General features: G+C 34.2%; 1 protein-coding gene across 1 annotated transcript in view; it reads left to right on the forward strand.

Annotated features, from left to right (window-relative positions):
• CD36 (CD36 molecule) overlaps positions 1–25,945 on the forward strand; it is a 53,726-nt gene extending 27,781 nt beyond the window's left edge. Inside the window, exons 4-15 of the mRNA XM_047096193.1 lie at positions 5,027–5,187; positions 9,575–9,722; positions 10,163–10,342; positions 11,652–11,743; positions 14,055–14,101; positions 16,752–16,821; positions 18,414–18,601; positions 21,363–21,481; positions 22,494–22,567; positions 23,150–23,204; positions 24,004–24,168; positions 25,004–25,945. Of these exons, the coding sequence (XP_046952149.1) occupies positions 5,027–5,187; positions 9,575–9,722; positions 10,163–10,342; positions 11,652–11,743; positions 14,055–14,101; positions 16,752–16,821; positions 18,414–18,601; positions 21,363–21,481; positions 22,494–22,567; positions 23,150–23,204; positions 24,004–24,168 (1,299 nt within the window). The 3' untranslated portion in view covers positions 25,004–25,945. The remainder of the gene's footprint in view (positions 1–5,026; positions 5,188–9,574; positions 9,723–10,162; positions 10,343–11,651; positions 11,744–14,054; positions 14,102–16,751; positions 16,822–18,413; positions 18,602–21,362; positions 21,482–22,493; positions 22,568–23,149; positions 23,205–24,003; positions 24,169–25,003) is intronic.
• Positions 25,946–26,499: the final 554 nt, after the last annotated feature.

Genomic DNA, 26,499 nt, shown 5'->3' on the forward strand with positions numbered 1-26,499 from the left:
CTATATACAAGCACCTTTTAAAACTATTAAGTTGCTTAATTAAAAAAAAAGATCAGAAAATCATCCCATAGTTATCTCATTCATAAAGCAAAGCTGGGACTCTATGATATCTTCCAGTTCTAAAAGAGATAGCACCCTGAAACTGGCATTTAAAATGGTCTAAAATGGTCCAGAAAATTTATTTATTTCATATATATATATAAAAATGTGTATATATATACACATATATGTAAACAACATTAACAATAAATAACAATATTTATTAACAATAAACATTAAAAAAATATGTATATAATGTGTGTATAGTGTGTACAAATATACAGATGTATATATACACATCTATACATATACACATGCATTCATTTTACTCTTAATTTTTAAGGGATGTTTTCTAGGGACTTCATGCTTTTTATGGATTACAGCTGAGAACTTTCTTACCAGTACTTTTGACTATGATTCCTAACAGATAAGAGTGGAGCCAACAGATTTATGCAACCTTATGTAGATAAGCAAAGTCAGTGGCATTAGCTTCCACAAATATAGAAACTGGCACAGCACTTTGGAAAAAGGTCAAAGTCCTGCCACCGTTTATAAAAGATAATTTATCACTTGACACTGTTAATATTACTTGATGAATGTTTAATGAATATTGTATAACAGTAGTAATTTTAAATAAATTTTAATTTCCCTATGATATTAAGTATAGAACACCAAGAAGGAAATTAAAGCTCTTTCTTTCCTCCTAAAAGACTAATGTTGAATTATACATCATTTCTTTGCACACTTCCTGAAAAGAATAATCCTTTAGTAACTTGTAAGACATGCTTTCAGATAAAATAAGTTGAAATAATTAGTTGTTTATTAAAATAGCCAATATTGGACTCAATAGTCCATATTTTAATAATATAAATTAACATTTATATTGCTTCAATAATATGTGCTTATTGTATTTCCAGATATGAAAAAATAATTTGTATAAATTATGCTAATGATAATATATGAGAACATAAGCATGAACATGAAACAGTCCAAAGTAAATTTTAAATTAAAATAGAGGCATAAAAATGAATTAAACACTACATACATTAGCATTTTAATTGCAATAATAAAATTACTTAAAAAGGGTTTCAAGAAATAGCAGGTAAGCATATATAATTTTTCCCCCAGTCCAATTTTTATTGACATATCAACATAATTTACTACTCAAGCCAAATGCAGAATCTCCCATATTAAGTTCTTACATAAATTTTGGAGGCTAATGACCTGGGTTTCAGAAACATTAAATCCAATCAGTTTCCCCAAATTGGTGTTTTAACTGATGACTTGATAATCTGAGACTGAAGTCATTTTTTGACTCTCAGCACAGCTGCCACTAATATTGTAATTCAGTCTCCGTGAGCATGCACACGCAAGCATGCATGCACACATATGCCCATGTACATAATACAAACTTTTTTGAATGTGGGGAAATGGTTTGTAACTGGTCCTAACCAGAACAAATTGTGGTAGTAACTGGAAAGGCTGAAGACTCTTTTCAATATGAAGAAACACAGTGCAGAACATTTTAAGGAAGTTTTGATGTCACTGCAGTGAAAATAAGTGTAAAAATGATTAAATCATTTAAAGAAAACGAAGTGTCACCGTATACTACATGAGTTATTGCCACATGACTGGGTTAGACATCTCCATTTACTCTGGAGAGTAAATATTAGAGTTCTTCCTCCAAAGAGTAGATAGGATTTGTATAATAGCCAACATTCACTGAATGCTAGCTCTGTGCTAACACTGTTGTTCTAAGTGCTCACATTTATTAATCTCTATAAGAAGCTAGGAGGCTATATATTCAATTAAACCATATTCAACTCATGTTGAGTTTCAAAATACTAATCTCATGTGGTTCAACCTAGTATTATTATTATCCCTATTTTATAAATGAGGAAACTGAGGTATAAAAAAATTAAATAACCTGCCCAAGTTTAATGGTTACCATGGCACCCAACTGGGGATTAAACCCATAGGATCTAGTTTCATTCTTAAACACTTTACTCTGTACCCGGAGGGAAGAAGCCACTCTATATGTTCAGGGTAGGGATAGGATAAGGAAATGTAACTCATAGGTTAAAATCTGCTACACATGATCCTGTCTATTAGTACTTTACAAGATCCTTGAGAAATGGGACAACATATTTTCACATTGGTACTCTATCTACTCCACCCATGGGAAGTTATCAAGGACATTTTAATAATTACCCTAAAGTTGCCAGTGGTGGTGATGGGCACTGTTTTCCTGCAAAAGCAATAATCTAGTGAGTATGTAACAAAGTAGAAGATACTACTATTCCAAACTTCTGCTTTCACATTAATGTAACAAAATAGAAGTTTCAAAGGCCAATAGTTTTCAACCCAGCTGGAGACCATGCCATAAGAGTGTCATTAGTCTGGAATCTAGTCAGCACTGGGACTAGTCTACACGCTTAAAGTCAGGGACAGATACTGATGTAGACATCAGCCAAATGAGAGGATTTTGAATTATATTGTTTTTTCATGTGCTCATTTATCAGCTTTGTACTTCTAACTTAGTGAAAGGTTTGCAAGATTGGCTAGCTAGTGCAAATCCAACTTAACTTTAAGGCCTTTTAAGTTCACAAATGATGTAAAATCCTTTGCTCCTTTTAAAATTAAGGGAACTTGTGGCTTGATTTAGTCTTGGTATTCAAGGAGTGGCTAGCCAATTTTCTAATATATAGAGTAGTCTTAGGATCAGAAGAAATGCATTCCTATTTTGACTGCTTCAATGTTCTTCTCTTTGGCTCTGAACAAACGATGGCATTATGAAACTATGCAAGATTGGAGTAAAAAGACCTGATTTCTCCATTACCTGCTACAAAGTTGTCCTATAACATTGACTAATCATCTGTTTTTCTTAGGACTCATTTCTATCTCTGAATAAATAGAGATGGGGTTAGATGACTCTAACAGCTAATAATTCAATGCATTCATTTCAACTTTTTGCGTTTCATCTTTGCCATTTAAAAAATATCTCTAGATCGACAAATAAGGCAAAGTGTTTCCTGGCCTTTAGAAGAAAGGCATGATGCACTTCTAGTCTTTTGATGTTAAATGCACACACATTAGAGTTAGGGAGGTTTTCTGCCCTGCCAAGTATCTTCCATCACTTTTCCTTTTCAGTTCTGTAAACATTTATTGAGTTTATTGCGTTAAGAACTAACGTAAAATGTGTGCCTTAAGAGGTATATGATAAATAATTGATATTACATTGTCCTTAAGATTTGTATAGTGCAAAGGTAGTAATGTGTAAGTTCGTCTGTATCTTCCCCTCATAAAATCTCTTGAAATTGGTAAATTAACATAGTTTTCAGCTTCAACGATCTCATCAAACATATTTACATGCTTGATCTGCATGTAACTCTGTCTTAATATGGAGCTTGTTACTATTGGAAATAAGACTTTTGGGGAACTAATAAAAAGTTTTTCAAGGACAGTTGGTCATAAAAAGTAATGGTCTAACATCAACATGAGCACAACAGTGAACCCAGTGAAAATGCATTGCAACAGCACAGGATTTTGTAATAGCATTTCAGCTTGGTTCCCTGTTCATCTCTAAGGAATTTCCTTATTCTCTGGATTAAGCAATAAGTAACATATCCTGAAGATATGAAACTTAATCTTACTTCTACCAACTAAGTGCAGAGGTGACAGGAAAACTAAAAGACTGTAATAGCATGGTATGAAAGAGGACTAGTCTAAGAGTCAGATACTAGATTTTCATCACAGTTCTGCTACTATTTGCCTGGGTTACCCATGGGCCAGCCACCTGGTTCCTCAGAGCCTCAGTGTTCTCTCCTAGAAAATATGATATTGTTCAATGTCCTTTCCTGACTCATCATTCTATGAATTGATGCTTCCAGGTGAAGGAAACAAATAGATCAGATTGTTCCTGTATTCATAGATCTGTTGGGATTCATTTTCTGTGAAATACTTTTCTTCCTCTTCCTCAAGCACAAAGGTAGAGCTTTCCATTCTAGGCATTCTTCCCAAGGTGCTTAATTGGGAATACTGCCTGCTACCAAATCACCTTTGTTTGCTCTAGTTACTATAGCCTTATAGACTTTGGGCTAAGAGAGTGAAAGCCGGGGAAGGAAACTGGGAGATCATCTATAACCACCTCTTTTATAGATAATGATATTGACCCTGAGTGGTTTGGTGACTTTCCATCCAGTTCCACAGCATCTAAAGCAAGGGAACACGTTTCTAACATGAGGTTTTGTGATTACCTCATTGACATTTTTTCCCACTTGTTTATCTTTACTACATGGCGCATTGGTGATTTTTAACGAATTCCACAAAATAATAATAGGATAATCTCCTCATTTCATCCTTTTATTGTGTAAGTAATAACTTTAATAATAACATTAGACTGTTGTAGCTTCTGGAAACATGTCTTATTTAGTTGTCACATATATACTAAGTTAGGGATTGGGAAGGATTTTGAAGAGAAGAAGTCAAATTTGTGTTTTTCACCAAGAAATTTTTTTAAATTTAATAAATGTTAAGTGATCATCTTCTGAAGTGTCCAACTTTTGAAGAAAAGTTAAGGCTTTCAATACCACCAGATTTTTCTCTCTTTTTTCTGTTTTGTCTCATCAATCTGAGGACAGCAGAGAAGTTAATGTTCAACCTGGTAGGAACTTTGTTAGGTTTAATAAAATTTGCTTAATAAGTTATAACTGTTGCAATATAGGGTCACTCTAAAGCTTGCCAATGGTTGGCCTTACATCAACAGCCATGTCTGCAATATTATACCCTGATTCCCTTTGTAAAAGGTTGACAAAAAGAGGTTGCTATAGTAATTTTTTGAAAACATTTCTGTTGCAACTGTGTGGCAAGGTTCTCATGAAGAAGGTACTTGAGCTTAGTCCTTGCCTTGGCTAACAAAGTTATAAACTCCCAGAGGTGCCCATATTTACTACAGAGAAATAACCCAAACTTGTTTTCTTTTTCATAGGAGGTTGTACTCGAGGAAGGTACCATTGCTTATCAAAATTGGGTTAAAACAGGCACAGAAGTTTACAGACAGTTTTGGATCTATGATGTGCAAAACCCACAGGAAGTGGTAGCTAACAGCAGCAAAATTAAAGTTAAACAAAGAGGTCCTTACACGTACAGGTGAGTCCTCACAAATAAGTGGCATTCTTTCCTTGACCATACATATTTCTGAAAAACTTCCACTTGAAAAATGCCATTGTTTTCAGATGTACTTCTTCCTGTTTCCCAGTAAAATATCATGAAATATTTTGTTTCTGCCTATATGGAATCCTGATTTAAGGATTTAATGATTATAAGAAATACAGATTTTATTATAAATTTAGCAGTATCAGATAACCACCCTACATTTAAGAAGTCACGGGTGTTTTACCCTTATGACATATATTCTCAACAACTCTGACATATGCATGCATAATAGAAAAAATCTTATCAGAATTTTAAGAACCAGAATATTTTAAGATCCTAAAATTGCATACATTTTATCAGTTATTCTCAAAGTGTGGTTCCCAACCCGACAGCAACAGCCTCACCTGGGAACTTGGTAGAAACACAAATTCCGAGAATCTGCAGATTTTCCCAGATCAAATGAATCAGAGACTCTTGGGTTGGAGCCCAGCAATGAGTTTTACAAATCCTCTGGGTGATTCCAGTACTTACTCAATTTTGAGAACCACAGCATTAAACTGATTTTATGTAACCGCAGTACCTGCTAAGGATTTCTAGAAACTAATTTCCAAGTCATATGGGTGTTTATATTGATTCAGTGGCTTCATTCTTATATTTTTTCCAGAACTGAGACCAAAATGCTATGCCTTTCTCTTATATACCCTAATAGTTTAACACAATTCTAAATGGAATATTTGGGTATTAGAACTAGAGGGGAATGATTAGCTAGGACTTTTCAGTTTGTATACTAAAAAACTGACACCAAGGGATATGAAGTGATTGTTTATGTTTACACAGACCTAAGAGATGGTACCTCCTAGATTTTTGTATGTATTTTTATTTCTTATTTAAATTATATACTATGTGTTTTCTCCAACTATCGAAGTAACACAAGGGGGGACTGAGGTACTAAAAGCACTAACTGTAACCAAGGATTAGATTTATGATATCCATGTGGGAACACCATTAAGTCCTGCTGTATCATTTGTTATACAAATGTGTGATTTTCCCCCAAGGATAATTACAACTGGTTACTTACTTTGATCAGTTCTTATCACAAAATTACATATTTATTATGATTTCATATAATTCATAGTTTTAATATCTGTTTTAGATAGTCTATATAGTTTCTTTTCCATGCATTAATATATTTTTAGATTGACTACTCACACACAAAATATAATAAAATAACAGTAGTTGTGAAGGTAGTGGCTGCTGCCATAGTATGTGATATATAAGCTACAGAGGGCCTTGGTGCCTTTTCTGTCCTAGAAATTGTCCCCAAGTCTCCTGTCTCTGTGCATATGTCTGTGACTATTCACAGTACTGTTGAAGAACACTTGGTTTTCATTGTTAAAAAAAAAAATTGGAAAATGTTTTTTCATGGTCTTAAAGTTACCATGTTATTATCAAAAACTTATATGAGGTGTGCATGGGTGGCTCAGTTTGTTAAGTGTTTGATTCTTGATCATGGCTTCATGGCTCAGGTCATGATCTCTGAGTCATGCAATCAAACCCAGTTATCGGCTTAACACAGAGCACAGAGCCTGCTTGGGATTCTTGCTCTCTCCCTCTCTCTCTGCTCCTCCCCTGCTTGTGCTCTTTCAAAATAAACAAGTAAACTTAAAAAAAAAAAAAAAAAGCCTATGCGAGTATCTTACTCCAAAAAAATTCTTAAGAAATAATAATCTAAGAAAAATTGTTTAAAAAATTATAACTTGACTGAACTGCATGCGTGTGAGGAAACTGAATAGTTGTTAGAATTTGAGAACTCTTTCACTTTTATTTTGCAGGGGTATTTTTTTTATTTTTAAAGATATTCCTTGAGATATATAGAAACAAACAATACTGAATCTAGCCCTAGAGAGCTAATACATAGTTACTTTTTAGAGACTTTAACCTATCTCTCTAAGGGACAAAAGGGTTAGTTTAGATTTACTTGGAGAAGCAATGAGGGGAAGGTTGAATTAGGGAAGTGGGATTTGCAGCTAAAGTTTATAAGCAATAAATCCCATTTATATAACAATGTTAAAGGGAATTCTAAACTAGGGTTCATCTAAAGATGTCACCAAAATGGAGTCATTAGTGTCTGGATACCTTAACTAATAAGAAAATAATTGATTACCTTTCAGAAAAAGTTAACAATTTCATACTCTTCCTAACAGCTAATAAGTTTTACTGAACCTGCCTCCCTATAAATTATACCCTGAATACATTTGAAATTGGAAGTGTAGGAGGATGTCCCTCTTCAAACACAACCACAGCTTATTTGGCTGATGTCTGTTAAAGTGAGTTCACTGAAATTTTGACAAGGTACAGCATTGGTCAAAGCATGAAATTGCCTGGATTGAGATCTTAATTATACATATTGTAAATTACGTGGTCTCTATGAAGACTCATTAATTCCTTGAGAATATTCTCAGGTCCAACATTAACCTTTTATTTAAAAAAAAAATTTTAATGTTTATTTAATCTTGAGAGAGAGAGACAGAGTGTGAGTGGAGGAGGGGCAGAGAGAGAGGGAGACACATAATCTGAAGCAGGCTCCAGACTCTGAGCTGTCAGCACAGAGCCCGACGACATGGGGCTTCATGAACTATGAAATCATGACCTGAGCCTAAGTCAGAGGCTTAACTGACTGAGCCGCTCAGGCACCCCTCATCTTTTATTTTTTTAAGTTACTTGGCTTTGGCAGGAGTACAAAGAAAGCAATTTGGGGCAAAGTCTAAGGCAAATTTCTCCCTTTTACCTCATTAGCCAACACTTTCCAAAATTTGTGTACATTTTAATTTTTAAACAAAAGAATTGAGCGATTATGTTCTGCTTCTAAAAGTATTTTCTAAACACAGGCCTCAGTTAAAAGATTTTTCTCTTAGTGCCATCTACTGGTATAATGTTGTAAGTACAACTTAAGTAAATTGGAATCTGGGTAACATTTTGCTATTGTTTCAATTATTTTACATACATAAATTTTGCTAAAAATTAAAGTACTTCAATTTTAAATGCTAATAGTAGGTTCTCTAATTTAAAATACAATTATATAAGAAAAACTAGAAGTTGACTAGTAACAGACTGTCTTGGGTGCTCTTTCATATTTGTATATTCCTGGTATGTCTACAGTACTTCAAGAAGAATAAATAATAAAGCTTTGATGACATTATATTAAAAATAAATTTTCTATAGCACTGTGAACTCTTTTAAAATAGTGTGAGCCATTAACTAATTTGTTTATTCATGCAAAAAATTATTTATCATGAACTCAGTATGTGCCAGGCACTGTGCCTGTGGATACAAAACACTCATAATCCCTACCCTACAGGAATTTACAACTTTATTACACCGGAGTGAAATGTTGTTCCTTGTACATGGGTTTTCAGTCTTTACTTTAGCTATCTATTCATCTCATGTATGGACATTCACATATATGACAGTGAAATGAATGATATATACCTCATTTTGTCTCAATAAACATCTTGTATTTGGAAAAGATTTTTCTTCATAATAATGAAGATTATTCATTCACCCTTCCCCATGTTCCTAAAAGGTAATTTGGTACTTATAAGCCTAGAGATTTTACAGCCAGGAGCTTAGAACTAATAAGTATTTAATATACGGCAGGAATGGTGAAGGGAATTGACCTGTAAAATGGAAATTATATTCCATTAGTTATCTTTCATTCTCATTAAAGTACTAGAAAATATGGAAAAGCCAGTGCTGAATACGCTATGTACTTAGAACATTCTTTCTCATTTAAGAAAATATACTCTTAATATTCCCCTACTGAAACCTTTCTAACTGTCTCCTCCTTACCCTCAGGATCAAGGCCAAACATTTGAGGATAGGATGCAACTCTTTTATGCTTGAGATCTTGCTTACTTCTGTGGCTCTATTTCCCATGATACTCCTTATTCTCACCTTGCAATCCATCCAAATTCAACAATTTGTGTTTCTAACAATACACCATGGGTCTTTTTACCCCACTCCACCTAAACTTCTGTTTGTCATTCAGACCACCTGGGTGGAATTGCTACCAAAATGGCTATCATTACTCCCACTATGACAGTCCCAAACCTGGATTTATATTTGTTCTGGGTTTCCCCCTGGACTCTGCATAAGCTCTCATAATGACACATGTTACTTCTCCTATGTTGTGAAGATTTGGGATCACCTCTAATACACTAAAGACCCCGCATTGGCTTACTTGTCATTTTAAACCAGTTGGTTGGCATCACTTGTGACGTATTCTATATACTCAAAAATTATTTGTTACGTGAATGGATGGCATTTGAGACCTGTTCACTTGAGACAATTATTTTGAATTTTATTTACTTCTGGTTTTCAGAGTTCGTTATCTAGCCAAAAAAAATATAACCCACGATCCTGAGAACCACACAGTCTCTTTTCTTCAGCCCAATGAGGCCATCTTCGAGCCTTCACTATCAGCTGGAACAGAGAATGACACTTGGACTGTTCTCAATCTGGCTGTAGCAGTAAGTAGACAAACAACAAAAGTACTGGTTTTGAAATACTCTAGGATCCACTGTAGTGGATCTTATGATTAGTACTCTCATCAGATATTCTTCATTTTGTCATTTTAATAAAAATATGTTCCTATGTCATTATTTTGAATGGATTTAGCATCATTTGGAAAAATGACAAAATCATAACAACTGAATTGGAAGACTACTTTATCATTAAAAAAAATAGGATTGAATTTTAAATGTCTCCTTGTGACTGGCACTGAGGCAGAGAAATGTAGTCATCTAGGGATTAGATAAATTGCACTTTTTGTCCTGGCAAGATTGAGCAGTAATTTTAAAGATAAGGTTAGATTTGTTTCTATTAAACTTAAGGCTCGTATTAAATCCATCTATGTGTTAAAAATATGATACTAAAATTGATGTCTCAAACAGTGATTTTTTTTTTATAGGCTGCACCCCATCTCTACCCAAATGCATTTGTTCAAGTGGTCCTCAATTCACTTATCAAAAAGTCAAAATCTTCCATGTTTCAAAAAAGAACTGTGAAAGAGCTCTTGTGGGGCTATAAAGATCCATTCTTGAGTTTGGTTCCATATCCTATTTCCACGACAGTTGGTGTGTTTTTTCCTGTGAGTACCAAATATGAATGCTGATTTTTTATATCTTAGATAAATATAATGACATTGGCAATTTATAATTTTACAACTTAGTGTGTTCACATGATTTCTGATCTGGGAGTAGCTATTCTAATTTTTATTTTATTATTTTTATTATTTATTTATTTATCTTGAGGTTATTCTAATTTTTTAAAGTCTCTATCTCAGATGGCTCTGTAGTTAGAAAGTTTTACTCATCTAAATTTAACAAATTTAAAATGAATAAACTGAGATTTAATTAGGTTTCCATTCTTTGATAAATACACAATTGTCTAAAATAGGTTGTAAGCCAATAAGGCTGTGAATAGTATTTTCTGTTTTGATTCCCCTTATCAAAAAATCAAGTTTAATACCGTATTTTTCTTTGTGTTAAATGTATTCATCTTAACATTCCTCCTTCTCCAGAACTCTCACAAATTTGTGTTAATAAAAATTTAAAAGTTAGCCTAAATTGGAACACAGTGAGATTGATAAATCAGCAATGTCCTATTTTAATGCACTTTGTCAAAGAAATGGCAGTTTGCAGATGAAAGAAAAAGTGAATTTGGCAATGTACTTAAAATAGTTTAATATTTTGAATTATAAATAGGACAAGCTAACTACTGAATTAGAATTTTGACTGATTTATTTGGCACTATATGTGATATTAGTTATATTCTCCAGTTTATTGTTGTTATTTTACCTTTAGATAGTGTTTAGGATTGAAAGGTTATATGCCACTAAATAGGAATGTAGAAAGCTTTAAAGGATCAGAGATTCAGTTAGTATGTTTTGGCTCAAAAACTCTTAACATCTTTCCTTGGCTGATTGCATTTTTAATTTTGTAGGCCTAAGTTTTATATCCACTTGTTAAAGATCATACCATTTAGAAAGAAAACAAAAAATATCCTAACATTTAGAAAACCTCTAGAAGTCTTCCCTTGTTCTCAAAGTTTTTTTCTTAATATTCCCTTACCTCAATATAATAGGAGTAGTGATCAAAATTGCCTTACTGGCTTAGTTATGACTAGAGTTTGGATCATGGCAACTTCTGGTATTGGTCTTCCTTCCTTTGTCTCAACCCCTAGCACTTATTTCGAGGTGCCATTTATAGCCTATGTTTTTAAAATGTTAAAGACCAATAATTTTAAAACTTTATTGCATATATATTTCAGGCCACATAAAATAATTATTAATAATCGATAACTGGTATTTGAAAAATATGAACATGAGTTACATACTTTATAACTTGGAAACTATGACTTGTCCTAGAAGTAATTTCTTCTTGTACATATCTTTTCAGTACAACAACACTGCAGATGGAGTTTATACAGTTTTCAGTGGGAAAGACAACATAAGCCAAGTTGCCATAATTGACACTTACAAAGGTAAAAAGTAAGTATCCAGGTAAAGTGTGTGAACTCCAAAGCAGGAGGGGTATTTATTTAATAACTGCTAAGGCACAGGCACTAACTATGGTCCAGATCTGCCTCTATCTCAGCCCTGGAACTTCGTGTTCTTTGAGGTGTTAACCCTTTAGTTGTGACAACTGGTCACTAGTGCATAGTTGCTAAATATCAGCCTCACTATAGAATTAGCTTTACCTTTGTACACAGGTTCTCTTACATAAAGAAATCCAAAGTGAATTCCATCTCTGTTGCATGGCCACCACCACAGTACATTCATACGGCCACAAATGAAAGGAAGAAAAGCATTACATCAGCTGATCAACTAGCAGGTAGAAAAACATAGTTTTCTGGGTGTGTTTAACTTGTTGTATTGAGCCTATCAAACAAAAATTGTTCATTCCACCGCATGACTTCATGTGTCTCTATAAAGTTGAAAACTTAATGAATCCATGCAGATGTTGTCATGGCGTTTTCCTTCAAAATTTCTTAATTTTGTATATTGATAAATCAGCATTTTATACCTTTATCAGTGCAAAAGTGGAATTAGTACTGCAAATACAGTTCTAAAGTTGCCATATTAAACTTGAAAATAAAGACCAGGCCTCCTCTGAAGTAGTAATAGAATGATTACTATTCTATCTTGTTACTACTGGATTACTACTATGCTACTATTCTGAATGAATAGTAGATAGCCATGATTTGCTTTTTTCCTTAGCTCCTGCTTAATCATCTAGAGTACACATAATTTATCATGTAAATTTATCATGTAACAAAGGAAGAATCTCAATAAATGTCAGGGAAGAAAGTCATCTTCTCTTTTAATCAAGGTTAATAAATATGCTTTGGATCAGTTATTTCCTGGAAAGAATACAGTAATCAAAATTCAGAGAGATTAAAGGTTTTTATTAATTAATACAAGTAACCACTGCCTCACACTGAGTCCTTATCTAAAAATTGCATACAACCATTAAATATTCACTTAGGTAGTAGTTTTTCTTCTATAGATTCCATACTAACATCTTTTTATAGAAAAGTATAGTGGAGGAAAACTCACACTCCTAAATGCTTATTGCAATGAAATCACATCACTGTATATTGAGAAACACAAGCATTTTTGCCTTTTCAATATTACAGAGATATTTTGAGGAGAGTTACTAAGTGCTTCTAATTGGAGTAAGAATTCCACCTCAGTTTAAGATTTGATAAGCTTAATGTAACTGGTCATGGCAAGACTGAGCATGATTAACAGTTTATTCCGTTTAAAAAAGTAACATATTAAAAAAATAAAAATAAATAGTGAGACTAATTAGAAAAAAAAAATTTAAATAAAAAAGAAGCAACAACTTGCCTTGACATCTCGCTAGGTGATACATTATCTGTGGGGAAAAACCTGGTTTTGCATCACCAAAGAGTGGCTGAGGATACAGAGAAATTTTTACTATTTTTATTGCTTCCAGATATATATACATATATCTTACTTAGACATCAGTATAGAAATTAATAAACTCTGTCCTACTTTATTTTTTTTAATGTTTTTATTTATTTTTGAGTCAAAGAGAAATAGCATGAGCAGGGGAAGGGCAGAGAGAGAGGGAGACGCAGAATCCAAAGCAGGTTCCAGGCTCTGAGCTGTCAGTACAGAGGCTGACACAAGGCTCGAACTCACAGACTATGAGATCATGACCTGAGCTGAAGTCAGACGCTTAATCAACTGAGCCACCCCAGTGCCCCAACTCTGTCCTACTTTAATGCAACCTTATGCAAGAGTTAAAAGGGAGAAAAGTGTAAATGGATGATCTATATGTTTCCATCTCTTTCTTCGACATCAGCTTTTCTTTCTTCTTCCCTACACCCCTCTTCTCCCTCATACTGAGCTTACATCAGTTAACCACTTCATATTTACCTATGTATTTTGAAAACTCAACATATTACCAAATAGTTCATTTCTCAAAATGGAAAAAAAAATTCTCTGCTATGTAGAGATATACATTTCTGAGGTATTTCTCCTTTTTCTTTTTTCAGAACTGTTTTCTATTCTAAGTTGTGTTAAGTTAACATTTGGCACTTTTTATTTTATAATCTGGCACTTAATGGTATTGGGCACTTAATTTATCTCAATAAGATGAAACCTTCAAACAAAACATAAACCACAGGACTTAGAACATTGCTTAAACTTAGCATTTGTCACACATCTAATCTTTATTTTAGCAATATTGAATCATAATAGACAAAGTAATATGAGAAAGGTACTCTAGAAAAGAGAATGTTTATTCATTTCCTTTCTTTTTATTCCAAAGGAATCTCTCCTATTGGCCAAGTTATTGTGACATGATTAATGGTACAGGTAAGGGCATTTGTTTTGTGGTAATAATCACCATGAACCCACCTCCCTCTCTCCCACAAATTCCACCATTGTACTTACAATGTTCTGAGTGTTAAGGGTATGTGTTTACCTATCTTTATATCCCAAGGACATAATTGAGAGTGTCTATTGTTACACAGGCTTAGTAAATGTCTGCCTAATGTGATGGGATTTCTGAAGATTAATCCTTGAGGATTAGCCTTTACTGCATTACTAGGGAAACATTTGATTAGTAAAACCTTGACTACATGAACTATCTTCATGGCAACAGAAGTAAAAGAGTAAAAAGAAAAACTTAGAAAAGTAGTTAATATTCACATGTTTTATAAATACTGTACAGAAAATGATTTAAAATTGAAACATTTTAAAAATGAAGATAATTACAAAAGGTAAAATCTACTTTCAAGTGAGATTTCAAGCAGAAGTAGAAACTGTGAAGTTGCAAGACTGAGCCCTGTATTTCCGAATAAGGTGATCAGAATGAAAGAAAAAGAAAAACAAAAACTTAACAGGTTTCATGCCCACTAACCATGAAAAATGTGTGCAAAAATGAATATTCTGAACTAGAAGTGGGGAGAAAAGAAAGTAGAAGGAACTTAGATTTGAAGCATGGTTAGATTTGGCTTCTTCTTCTCCATGAAGAAAAGCAAAATACACGTAGACCTATTAGTTTAAGAACTAAGGTTTTAAAAAGCAAATGGGGATCAATACCATGAGGTAATTAAAACCTGAGATAAGGTGAGCTCTCAGCAATGCAGAAGCAAAGACAGAGAAGCATGATGTTTACAAAGTTGGTGAGGCAGTACCCTGTAGGAAAACAATATATTGAAGATGAAGAAAGTTAAATACAAAGTTATGTAAAGGGTGGGGAATAAAAACAAAACACAGGGTATTTACTTTCCCAAAGGTATTGTTGAGCTTTACATGCCTATTTAATTTTGTTACCACTGTCTTCTAGAAAACAACAGCAAAAACACAGTTGAGTTTGCTTTGTAGCAAGTTTCAAGAAATCCCTAAACAAAGCATTTCTGCAAATAAATTGTCAAGTGTCCTAACACTACTTACTCCAACAATTACATAAGTGTAGTATTTCAGACTTTAAATACAGAGAAACAGATTGTACTGCTCCTTAATAGTAATGGATTCTTCATGGTAATGAAAAGAAAAAAAAAAAAAAAAGCTATTAAGCAATTCTGTCCAAAGCTAAAAAGTTTTAAAAGGGGAGGTAAAGGATTCATTAATCACAAAAATATAAGTACATGAGCATCAGGCATAAAGTTAAAAGTATCTAAGAGGAAAAAAGAAGGAAAACAAATGAGGATCAGAGGGAGATTGGACAGAGCAGAGGACTCTGACGTGATCACTGGGAGAGAGATTCTTGGTTGATAGCCTCAGGGAAAAGCAACCAACAAAACTGAAAAAGTCATAGTATAGAAGTGTCCCCTCTACCTTCAGTGAGTAAGAAGAGACAGAACATGAAAATATTGATACACATCTGAGTGTTAAAAAAAAAAAAAGTCTGCAATCTTGTACTTATTTCCATGGTACTTGTTAGAAATAATTAAGGCATAATCTTCAATGATATTTCAGATAATGATTCTTACAGCTTTTTAATGTATTCTTTTCCTTCAATGGTTAAAGTGTTGGAAAGGCAGTTGGAGATGATGTCCACTGAGTCACCTATCTGGGGAGTTTAAACTAAACTCTAATATCCAATGCTCTCAATACCACAATCAAATTCACTGTGATATTCTATTTCATTGATCACAAGAGTATAAGTGAAATGGTTTAAGATCATAAGCTCGAAGCGTAATTGAAGGATGAGCACTGTTTACAACAAACACATTCAGTTCTGTGGCTCATTTTAGTGATACTTATTTGAGAAGCTAATAGAGGAGTTATCGAGTTATTTCTTCATATATCCAGTGTGTTCCATGGATCATAACCATAGTATAAATTCAATAAACACAACAAAATCCTTTTTTTAAGGTGATGGATACATTTCAAAGTAGTTAGAGGAAATTCTAGTTAGTGAGAGAATTTTAATAAATTTTTAAAATATTAGTCAACCATTAGGACAGACAAATGAATCCCTATAAAATGTAAGAACAACATAACTCTAACTGAAGTCCTAAGTGAATTTTATAGAAATAAAAGTGCCACTCTCCTTAAAAGGTGGGGAGATTTCAAAAACAAACACAATCACAATTTTAACAACATGTGATTTTGCTATTACTTTTGTAAATATTTATTTTTAAGGTGTGGGAAAATTTAACATGAAATTAAATACCAATGAATATATATAGTATACAGACTTACTGAATATGGTAGCTGCTAGCCCTGTGTTGCTATTAAGGAATTGAAATGTGCTGTAAGTATAAAATACACATGGGATTTTGCTAATTTTTAGATCGATTACATGTTGAAATGATGGCATTTGAGATACATTGGGTTAAAAAAATATATACCTGTTTTATTTTTTTCCTAAAAGAAATTGGCTACTAAAGAATTTAAAAAGTACATCTACAGTTTGCATTATATTTCTATTGACCATACTGGAATAGAGATTTCTAGATTTTTCTAGGATACACATTACATCTAATCCCTTGCCACTGGCTTGATTTTTGAACAGACGCAGCCTCATTTCCACCTTTTGTTGAGAAGACGCGAGTGTTACGTTTCTTTTCTTCTGACATTTGCAGGTAAGACCAAGACGCCCAATGTATTTCTGTAACTTAGAATTTTTTTTTCCTCAAGTGACAAAGCACAGACCAAGAAGCTTATACTTAATAATTATGTTTTCTGAGAAGACTAAAATACACATAGGGAAATTTTTCTTGATTTATTCAGGATAAATACAATATGGAATTGATAATGTGCTTATTAACTTTTCTAAAAATTGAGGGCTACAGGAGGATATTTTACATAATGCAAATTATTTTATTCTCATTTTTAAGCTTGAACTTTTTTTTAAAAAAACTAAACTAGTAGTATATTCAATAGCAATTATGTCTAGAAGGTCATCCCCATCTTTCTAATGTTGTCCAGAGAAGATGATGCCTTTGTCACAGAACTATGTTAATGTCACATTAACAGCCTCTTTTAAAAACGGTGGAACCCAGTAGATACCACATAAGCATTGGAGCCCATGCCAGTTCACTCTTAGCCCTTTTCCTAAAGATCATATGTTTATGGGCAAACTTTTAAAATATCTCAGTATTTTCCTTATCTGTAAAATTGAAGAGAGCAGTGTTTCTTCATATAGGGTTATGTGGGGATTAGAAGAAATAGGTATAGAGCCCCCACACATTGCCTAGGTGTTGGTGAGTACTAAGTAAACGATGGAGGCACTCAGTAAATAATGAGATGTATATCAAGAGACTCACATGCAAGTACCTCAGTGAGTATGTGGCCTTTCTCTCCAGGATTAAGTTTTGAAAGAAAGCAATTTTAATTGTATTTCATGTAACCTGGGCGCAAATAAAGGATTTGAGGGAAGTCATATAAATATTTAATCTACAGAGGAAATTAACTATGAGAAACGTCTTCAGTGTAAATAATCCATGGTAATACATAAGCAAAAATTGCTCTTGGAAGCTTTTGAGAACAAAGAATAGTTCACGCTCAGGTATTGTGTCCTGGTATGCCTTAAAATTTCACAAGAAAGTTTTTTCATGTGAATTAAATGAGGATTTAAAATTCTAACAAGAGTATCCAATCTTTCTTTTAATTTTTTTTAACGTTTATCTATTTTTTTTAACGTTTATTTATTTTTGGGACAGAGAGAGACAGAGCATGAACGGGGGAGGGTCAGAGAGAGAGGGAGACACAGAATCGGAAACAGGCTCCAGGCTCCGAGCCATCAGCCCAGAGCCCGACGCGGGGCTCGAACTCACGGACCGCGAGATCGTGACCTGGCTGAAGTCGGACGCTTAACCGACTGCGCCACCCAGGCGCCCCTAACGTTTATCTATTTTTGAGAGACTGAGAGAGATAGAGCACGAGCAGGGGAGGGACAGAGAGAGAGAGAGAGAGAGAGGGAGACACAGAATATGAAGCAGACTCCAGGGTTGGAGCTGTCAGCACAGAGCCTGATGCGGGGCTCAAACCCACGAACTGCGAGATCATGACCTGAGCCATAGTCAGTTGCTTAACTGACTGAGCCAACCAGGTGCCCCAAGTATCTAATCTTTCTTATTTAAAGCAAGAATATAATCTAAAATTAAGAAGAAAAAATAATCTCTAAAATGTAGTTTAGGTTCCTGGAATAAAACTCTTTTTTCTCTGTGTTTAGGTCAATCTATGCTGTGTTTGGAGCTGAAATTAACCTGAAAGGAATCCCTGTCTATAGATTTGTTCTTCCATCCACGGCCTTTGCATCTCCACTTCAAAATCCAGATAACCATTGTTTCTGCACAGAAACCGTTATCTCCAATAATTGTACATCATATGGTGTATTAGACATTGGCAGATGCAAAGAAGGTAAGTGTTCTCAGTGTCACAGTCCATGATATAATTTGAAGCCTTGATGATGAGTGAGCATCATCAGGGAAATACAAATCAAAACCATGAGATAACACTTCACACTCATCAGAATGACTAAATTAGCAACACAGGAAACAGATGTCGGTGAGGATGCAGAGAAAGGGAAACCCTCTTACACTGTTGGTGGGAACACAAAATGGTGCAGCCACTCTGGAAAACAGTCTGGAGGTTCTTCAAAAAGTTAAAAATAGGGGCGCCTTGGGTAACTCAGTTGGTTAAGCATCCAACTTTGACTCAGATTATGATCTCATGGTTCGTGAGTTTCGAGCCCCACATCCAGCTCTGTGCCAACAGCCTAGAGCCCGGAGCCTGCTTTGAATTCTGTGTCTCCCCCTCTCTCTGACCCTCCCCTGCTCATGCATACTCTCCTCTCTCACTCACTCACTCTCTCTCTCTATCAAAAATAAACAAACATTAAAAAACTTTTTTTAAAAAAGTTAAAAATAGAACTACCCCATTGCCCAGCAATTGCACTACTAGGTATTTACCCAAAGGATACAAAAATACAAATTTGAAGGGGCACATGCACCCCAGTGTGTATAGCATCATTATCAACAATAGTCAAACTATGCAAAGAGCCCAAATATCCATCGACTGATGAATGGATAAAGATATATCACATACCACAACTTCTTTATCCATTCATCATTAGATGGACATTTACACACACATATATACAATGGAATATTAGTTGGCCTTCAGAAAGAGTAAAATATTGCCATTTGCAGTGCTATGGATTGAGCTAGAGGGTATTGTGCAGAGCAAAATAAGTTCATCAGGGAAAGACAAATACCATATCATTCCACTCATATGTGGAATTTAAGAAACAAAACATGAACATATGGGAAGGGACAAGAAAAGAAAGGGAGGCAAACCAAAAAAGGCTCTTATGTACAGAGAATAAACTGAGGGTTGCTGGAGGGGAAGTGGATGGCGGATGGGTTAAATAGGTGATGGGTATTAAGGAGGGCACTTTGATGAGCACTGGATGTTATATGTAAGTGATGAATCACTAAATTCTACTCCTGAAACCAGTTTTACACTGTATGTTAAATAACTAGAATTTTAATAAACACTGAAAAAAATACACAAAATAAAATGCAACCTTGAGGCACCTGGGTGGCTCAGTCAGTTAAGTACCTGACTCTTGATTTCGGCTAAGGTCATGATCTTGAGGTTTTTGAGATCGATCTCCTCGTGGGGCTATGTGCTGACAAAGTCTGCTTGGGATTCTCTGTCTCCCTCTCTGTCTGTGCCCCTTCACCACTTGCTTGTGCACACACTCTCTCTCAAAGTAAATAAATAAACATTTTTAAAAAAATGCAACTTTTACCCAAGATCCCTTTCAACCAAAATTTAAAATTAAAGCGAGAAAGCAAGAAGACAGTTAAGGAAGCGTGGTAATAGAATAATTTTGCTTTGATTTTTGTTTTGTTTTTGAGGTCCCAGTTGCGTTCCAGTGTTGTGAAACTTAGTTATTATTAGGTAAAACCATACCGATATTTCCCTTCTACTTTGGACAATGTCTATTTAGGTCCTTAGCCCATTTTTTGTTATCTGGTGTTTTTTTTTTTTTTTGAGTTCTATGAATTCATTATATGTTTTTTATATCAACTACTTACTGAATATGTGGCTTGTATCCATTCCACAGTTACACTTTTCATTTTGTTGGTTTCCTGGGCTCCTTTCAAATAGATGGTAAAACAAGAATAATTCCTAGAGTACTTTGAACATCCCAACTTGTCCATCTGCCATATTTCTAGATTTTTCTTCCCTAGACATTGGTAAATAAAAATATGTTTTCAATATGTCTCTGAAAGAAGAATTGACTTAAAAACAAAACTTGGAATCTTATTTAGCTCACCTTCATATTGGAGTCAATGTGAAGGCAAAAAAGAAGACCTCTTAAATTAATTCTCAGTTCACAGACTTATTACTGCCTGAAACAAGAACATGATGGAAATTTTATGCTCAGCAGCTCATCTTTACATATTGAAAATTGACATCTAAGGAAGAACAGCAGGCATTAACTTACTGTTTAATAGGATGATGCATAAATTTTTATTTTCTTTTTGTACAATAGTGATCAGGTAATATAATTCTCCCCCACCCTCACTCCCCAATCATTGTTCAAGCCTAGTTATGCATTCTTTTATTTTAAAATTTTTATATTTGGGCTGCCTGAGTGGCTCAATTGGTTAAGCATCCGACTTAATTTCAGGTCATGATCTCGCGGTTTCTGAGCTTGAGCCCTGTGTCGGGCCCTGTGCTGACAGCTCAGGGCTGGGAGCCTGCTTCTGATTCTGTGTCTTCCTCTCTCTCTCTCTGCCCCTCTCTCTCTTTCAAAAATGAATAAACATTAAAAAAAGTTTAAGTTTGGGGCGCCTGGGTGGCGCAGTCGGTTAAGCGTCCGACTTCAGCCGGGTCACGATCTCGCGGTCCGTGAGTTCGGGCCCCGCGTCGGGCTCTGGGCTGATGGCTCGGAGCCTGGAGCCTGTTTCCGATTCTGTGTCTCCCTCTCTCTCTGCCCCTCCCCCGTTCATGCTCTGTCTCTCTCTGTCCCAAAAATAAATAAACGTTGAAAAAAAAAATTAAAAAAAAAAAAAAGTTTAAGTTTTATTTTTAAGGAAATATTTTTTGGGTGGTATGCGAAATGAGAAAAATTATTTATCTCCAATATCTCTTAAAATGTTTTCAGGAAAACCTGTGTATATTTCACTTCCTCATTTTCTACATGCAAGTCCTGATATTGCAGAACCCATTGAAGGCTTAAATCCAAATGAAGACGAACATAGCACATACTTAGATGTTGAACCTGTAAGCAAACATATTATTGATCTGATTTCATTAAATTGAAAGAAAAAGTAAATTCTCTCCTTGTTAATTGCAGTTACTGAATCAAAATCTTGATATATTACTATTATTTCAATCAAAATGACATTGATTTCTTTCTATTGTTGCTTATGAAATGTCAAGGTAATTAAACTTCAGTTTCTCAGCATATGGAAATTTATATGCCTATCTAATGGTTCATAGGTCAGGAATACCAATGATGGGAATGATTCTAATTGGCTTAAAACAATTTGAGATGTATAAAATAATCATCAAACAGTAATTTATAACTGTAAATACTGCTTATATGAAGAGATACTGTGTATTATGAGGAATTAAAAGATATTTTATGGGTATTATGTGAATTCAGGGCAAGATCTATTTCACTTAGGGCCAAGAAAAATCAATAAAAATTCCTGTAACTCAACAGTTTAAAGTTTTAAATGATTTTGATATTTTCCTCTTCAAAAGTCAAATGAAATGTCAAAATTTTAATAGTCATGTGTCACTTTAAATAATGATACAACTAGTATAATTACACTGAGGATACATGGATTTTTACTGAATATATATCTGGCCTTGTGTAGTTTAAGAATCTTATTATATGAGCTCTGTGTTTCCATGTTGCTGATTACCAAAACCATGTTAGGTAACTATCACGAATCTAACTAAAACCTTGACATTTGGTTGGGCAAAGAAATTGTGTATGCAATACCTGCATATACACATGTAATTATAGATAGCTATTTGGTTAAATATCACATATGTAACTAAAGACCTGACATTTTGTTGCACAAAGTCATTATGTGTGCACATACCCGCATACATATATATGCCTGCATATACACATGTAATTATAGATATGTAATAATTTAATATGTCCAATTAATTTCACAAGTTTCAAGTAGTAGTGTCATATTAAATTTTACATAATAATAAAAGTAAGTTTGGATATTGCAACTTTTTGTTTAAAGTTGGTAGTTTGTTCTCTTTTTAGATAACTGGATTCACTTTACGATTTGCAAAACGGCTGCAAATCAACATATTGGTCAAACCAGCAAAGAAAATTGAGTAAGTCTCTTAAGTGAGGTTATCACTGCATGATTTTTGTAGTATTTTCTTTTCATAGACTAACTCACATTCTTATAAGAAGTGGAAAGAAGATAAAATTTCAACTTCTCTTTGCTTAATGTCATTAAATAATTATTAAATGCTTATGATAATTTTTTAAATTTATAATTATGCCTAGTGTTTATAGAAATGATATTTACACATATTTTGATATGTTTTAAGTATTTGGTGGTATCTCTCATTTTGCTAGCTGTCCAGATACTTCTATGACCATAGTTTCCAGAATTCATATTTTACCTTCCTGGGTAGAATTTGTTGAAAGGGAAAATCTGTGCTTAGAAAAAGTTAATCTAATTATATATCTGTATTAAACAGATTTGTAAGCATGGAAAATGTCTGAGGAACAGCTATATTAACATTCAAATGACTTGTTACAGGGAACAGAAATCAAGGAACTTAACCAAGTTGCAAAAGCAACTAATTTCTGAACATATATTTACACTAGTACTTGTTGAAATTTCTGTTGTGTATGTGTAATATATTAGTATATATTTTCATAATTACTTTTAATGTATATTACAGGGCATTAAAGGGTCTTAAGCGGAACTATATTGTGCCTATTCTTTGGCTTAATGAGGTTAGTATTTTTATCTCTCAGTCATTAAAAACAGTAAACTTCATTGGTGTTTCAAAATTAAATATATATGTATAGTTTTTGAAGTTGTATATGTTTTCATTGCCCATATAGATGAATATATATATATTTGAGAAAACCCAATCACATAGTTGTATCAGTTTTCAGTATTTTTCTTTTAGAAAATCAAAGCAATTTCTATCATTTTAGATTATTTTCAAAATGCATCTTTAGGCACTTTTTCTTGGCATAGTGCTTATTTTAAGAAAGAGTCATACATACATGTAACTCCAAATAACTCAAGACTCAGTGAATATTATACTGGTAATAAAAGTCAACCAAACTTATAAAGGCCAGGTTAGAATAGGTGTATGCAGTCTATCCTATTCCCTGATGACATAATTTTAGTGTAAACCATGATATCAATTAGCCCCAGAATTGCGGAATGCAGTACATAAAACTTCAGAGCTATTGAAACTATTGAAACCTTGCCACTTAAAGGGAGCATCTTTTGGAAAGGATGTTATAAGGTCATTCTGAAGATCAGTGAAGCCTAGCATGTTCAATAGTGCTATATAACATGTGCAAAGTGGGGGAAGGATTATATTTCACTAAGTATTCTACCTTGGCATTTATTGCCGCCTTTGACATGCAAAGTGAATTCTCCTAGTTTATCTTAAACATACAGATGACTAACACCTATGCAAGCATTTGGAGGAAAGAGTGATATGTAAGTGGAAGGTTTTAAGTCTTTTGCTTTGCTCATCTATTCAAATCATGTTAATCATTAACTTTATTACAGACTGGTACCATTGGTGATGAGAAGGCAGAAATGTTTAGAAAAAGAGTGACTGGAAAAATCAACCTTCTTGGCCTGGTAGAAATTACCTTACTCAGTGTTGGCGTGGTGATGTTTGTTGCTTTTATGATTTCATACTGTGCGTGCAGATCAAAGAAAGTAAAATAAGTAAGTATACACCAAAAATTATTACCTGTATTCATTTTACCAAAGAGGGGTTATAAAATTAGCCTACAAACATTTTTAGATTTGTCTACCCAACTACCATTTTCAATATATCCTCCAAGTTTTGAGATATCTAATGTAAATTAAAACACAAAGACTGAATGAGTAAATAAGGCCTATGAGCAGATTACTCATTGCATCAAGCAGATTACTACATTGCATCTTAAGTTCTGGGAGGAATGGAATAAAAAAATGAAATTATCACCTTTGAAAGTACGAATATAGCTTTAGTGCAAAATCCTTTTAATTTTTTTATTTTTTTTTAATGTTTATTTTTGGGAGAGAAAGTGTGAGCAGGCAAGGGGCAGAGAGAGAGAGAAGACAGAGGATCCAAAGCAGACTCTTTGCTGACAGCAGAGAGCCCCATGCAGCGCTCGAACCCCAAACCTGTGAGATCGTGATCTAAGTCAGAGGCTTAACTGAGTCACCCAGGTGCCCCAGTGACATTTTGTTTCTTGATTATTTCTAGCTAATTATAACAAAAAGTCACAAGTAATTAATACATTATTGTCTAGGGCAGGTTATGGGAGATTGAAATTATTTTTTTTAATATGTATTTATTTAGAGAGAGCCTGAGCATGAGTGGGGGAGAGGATCTCTGTGTTGACAGCACAGAGCCAGATGCGGGGCTTCATCTCACCAACTGTGAGTTGATGACCTGAGCCTAAATCAAGAGTTGGAGGCTTAACCAACTGAGCCACCCAGGCACCCCGAGATTAAAATCCGTAAGGGATTTTCCCACTGCTTTCTGATTAAGAACATTTCTTCTATTTTCCAGGCAGTAAATGAGTTTCGAACTTTATGTACCAGCTACATCAGGACCATTGTTACTATTGACCTACAAAATGAAGATTAAATATGCTTTATTTTTACAAAACACACCTTCTAGTTGAAGAAATGGTGGCATTATTTTTGCACTAAGCAGCAGCATATTTCTAACTGATTTTAAGATATTATTAAAAATTTATACTTTGAACACAAAACCGGAGCCTTTTAAAATTCTTCATGTTCACAAATTGATTTCAGTTTCTATGGACCTGGCTCAAGCATGAACCAATTGTTTTTATTTGGTACTGATTCACCAACTGGTTCCCTGGTGGCAAATTCAGCACAGTGCACATTCTCAACAAATGTTGGACCCTGAACGCTTGTCTTCTTTATCAAGGGAAAACATCAGCGTCCCTATTCGTTGCAATAGACTGACGCCACGACTATCAGTACATCACATTTCATGAGCGCCACCAATTGTGAAAGACATTTAAGAATGGAAAGTAAATGATTGGCCTTAAGAGCCATTCATTATATATTACTTAAGTTTCTTTCTCTGTGGAATCCTTTGTACAGCAACAGCAGGCATTGTAACCATTTTCTTACTTTATAGCAAATGGGCTTATATTTTATAACTAATTATGCAAATGGACATTATTTTTAGCACATTTTGGCTCTTCATGGTTAAGAACTTTGTCATCTTCCACATCCTGAAGCTCTTCTAGCAATACGGGGAGATTGTGATCTTTCTGCTCAGTTACATGCAACTTATGCTTGGCAACTTCAGAATCCTGTGCTAGCATTAAGAGATGTAAATGACTATAAAGGAATTATCATACGAAAGATTATCAAGGATTGAATTGTGTTAATACTTATTTGTTGTAATAGTTCTTATTTCCCTTGTCACCTCGGAAAGACTGGTCTCAAACATTAAAATATGTTCTTCCTTAAATTCCTGTGTTTTTCATGGTTCTTGTGACACAAAGCATTCACCCTAATTTAATATTCCATCTGAATCTCTATTTCCTTCTGGCATATGCTTTCTGAATTCAATCATGACAACTTTCTCCTAGGCTAAATTTTTAAGCAAATAGGAGGAAAAACAAACAAAAAAACGATATTTTGTTTCATCCTCTGCAGAAGCAGGACTTGAGCTCTAAACTGAAGGATTTTTCCTTTCTATGAGGAGACATACTGGTAAGTAATCTTGCTTTCTTCAGCAAGGGTTCACTTATTGGAGAGAACTAATCCTCCTAAAAAGTTCCTCACAGAAAGGGAAGATGTACCACATTGTCTTGTGTTTTATACACAGTGGTTTATAGGACAAAGTAGTAGTAACTGGTTTGGATATGAACATTGATTAAAAGTAACTTGTTTTCCTCACGTTACCTTCCAGGGCAAATAATGAAAATCCAAAGACACTGCCAGTTTGGAGGGATCATTAGAAAATCTCAAAAGTGTACTGATTTAGTGCCTTTACATTTAATTGAAGGGGGGGGGGTGGAA

Source organism: Lynx rufus, unplaced genomic scaffold (assembly GCF_022079265.1).
Source record: "Lynx rufus isolate CCGP_SWC_20201006 ecotype Redwood Valley unplaced genomic scaffold, mLynRuf1.p SCAF_4, whole genome shotgun sequence".
Classification (NCBI taxonomy): domain Eukaryota; kingdom Metazoa; phylum Chordata; class Mammalia; order Carnivora; family Felidae; genus Lynx; species Lynx rufus.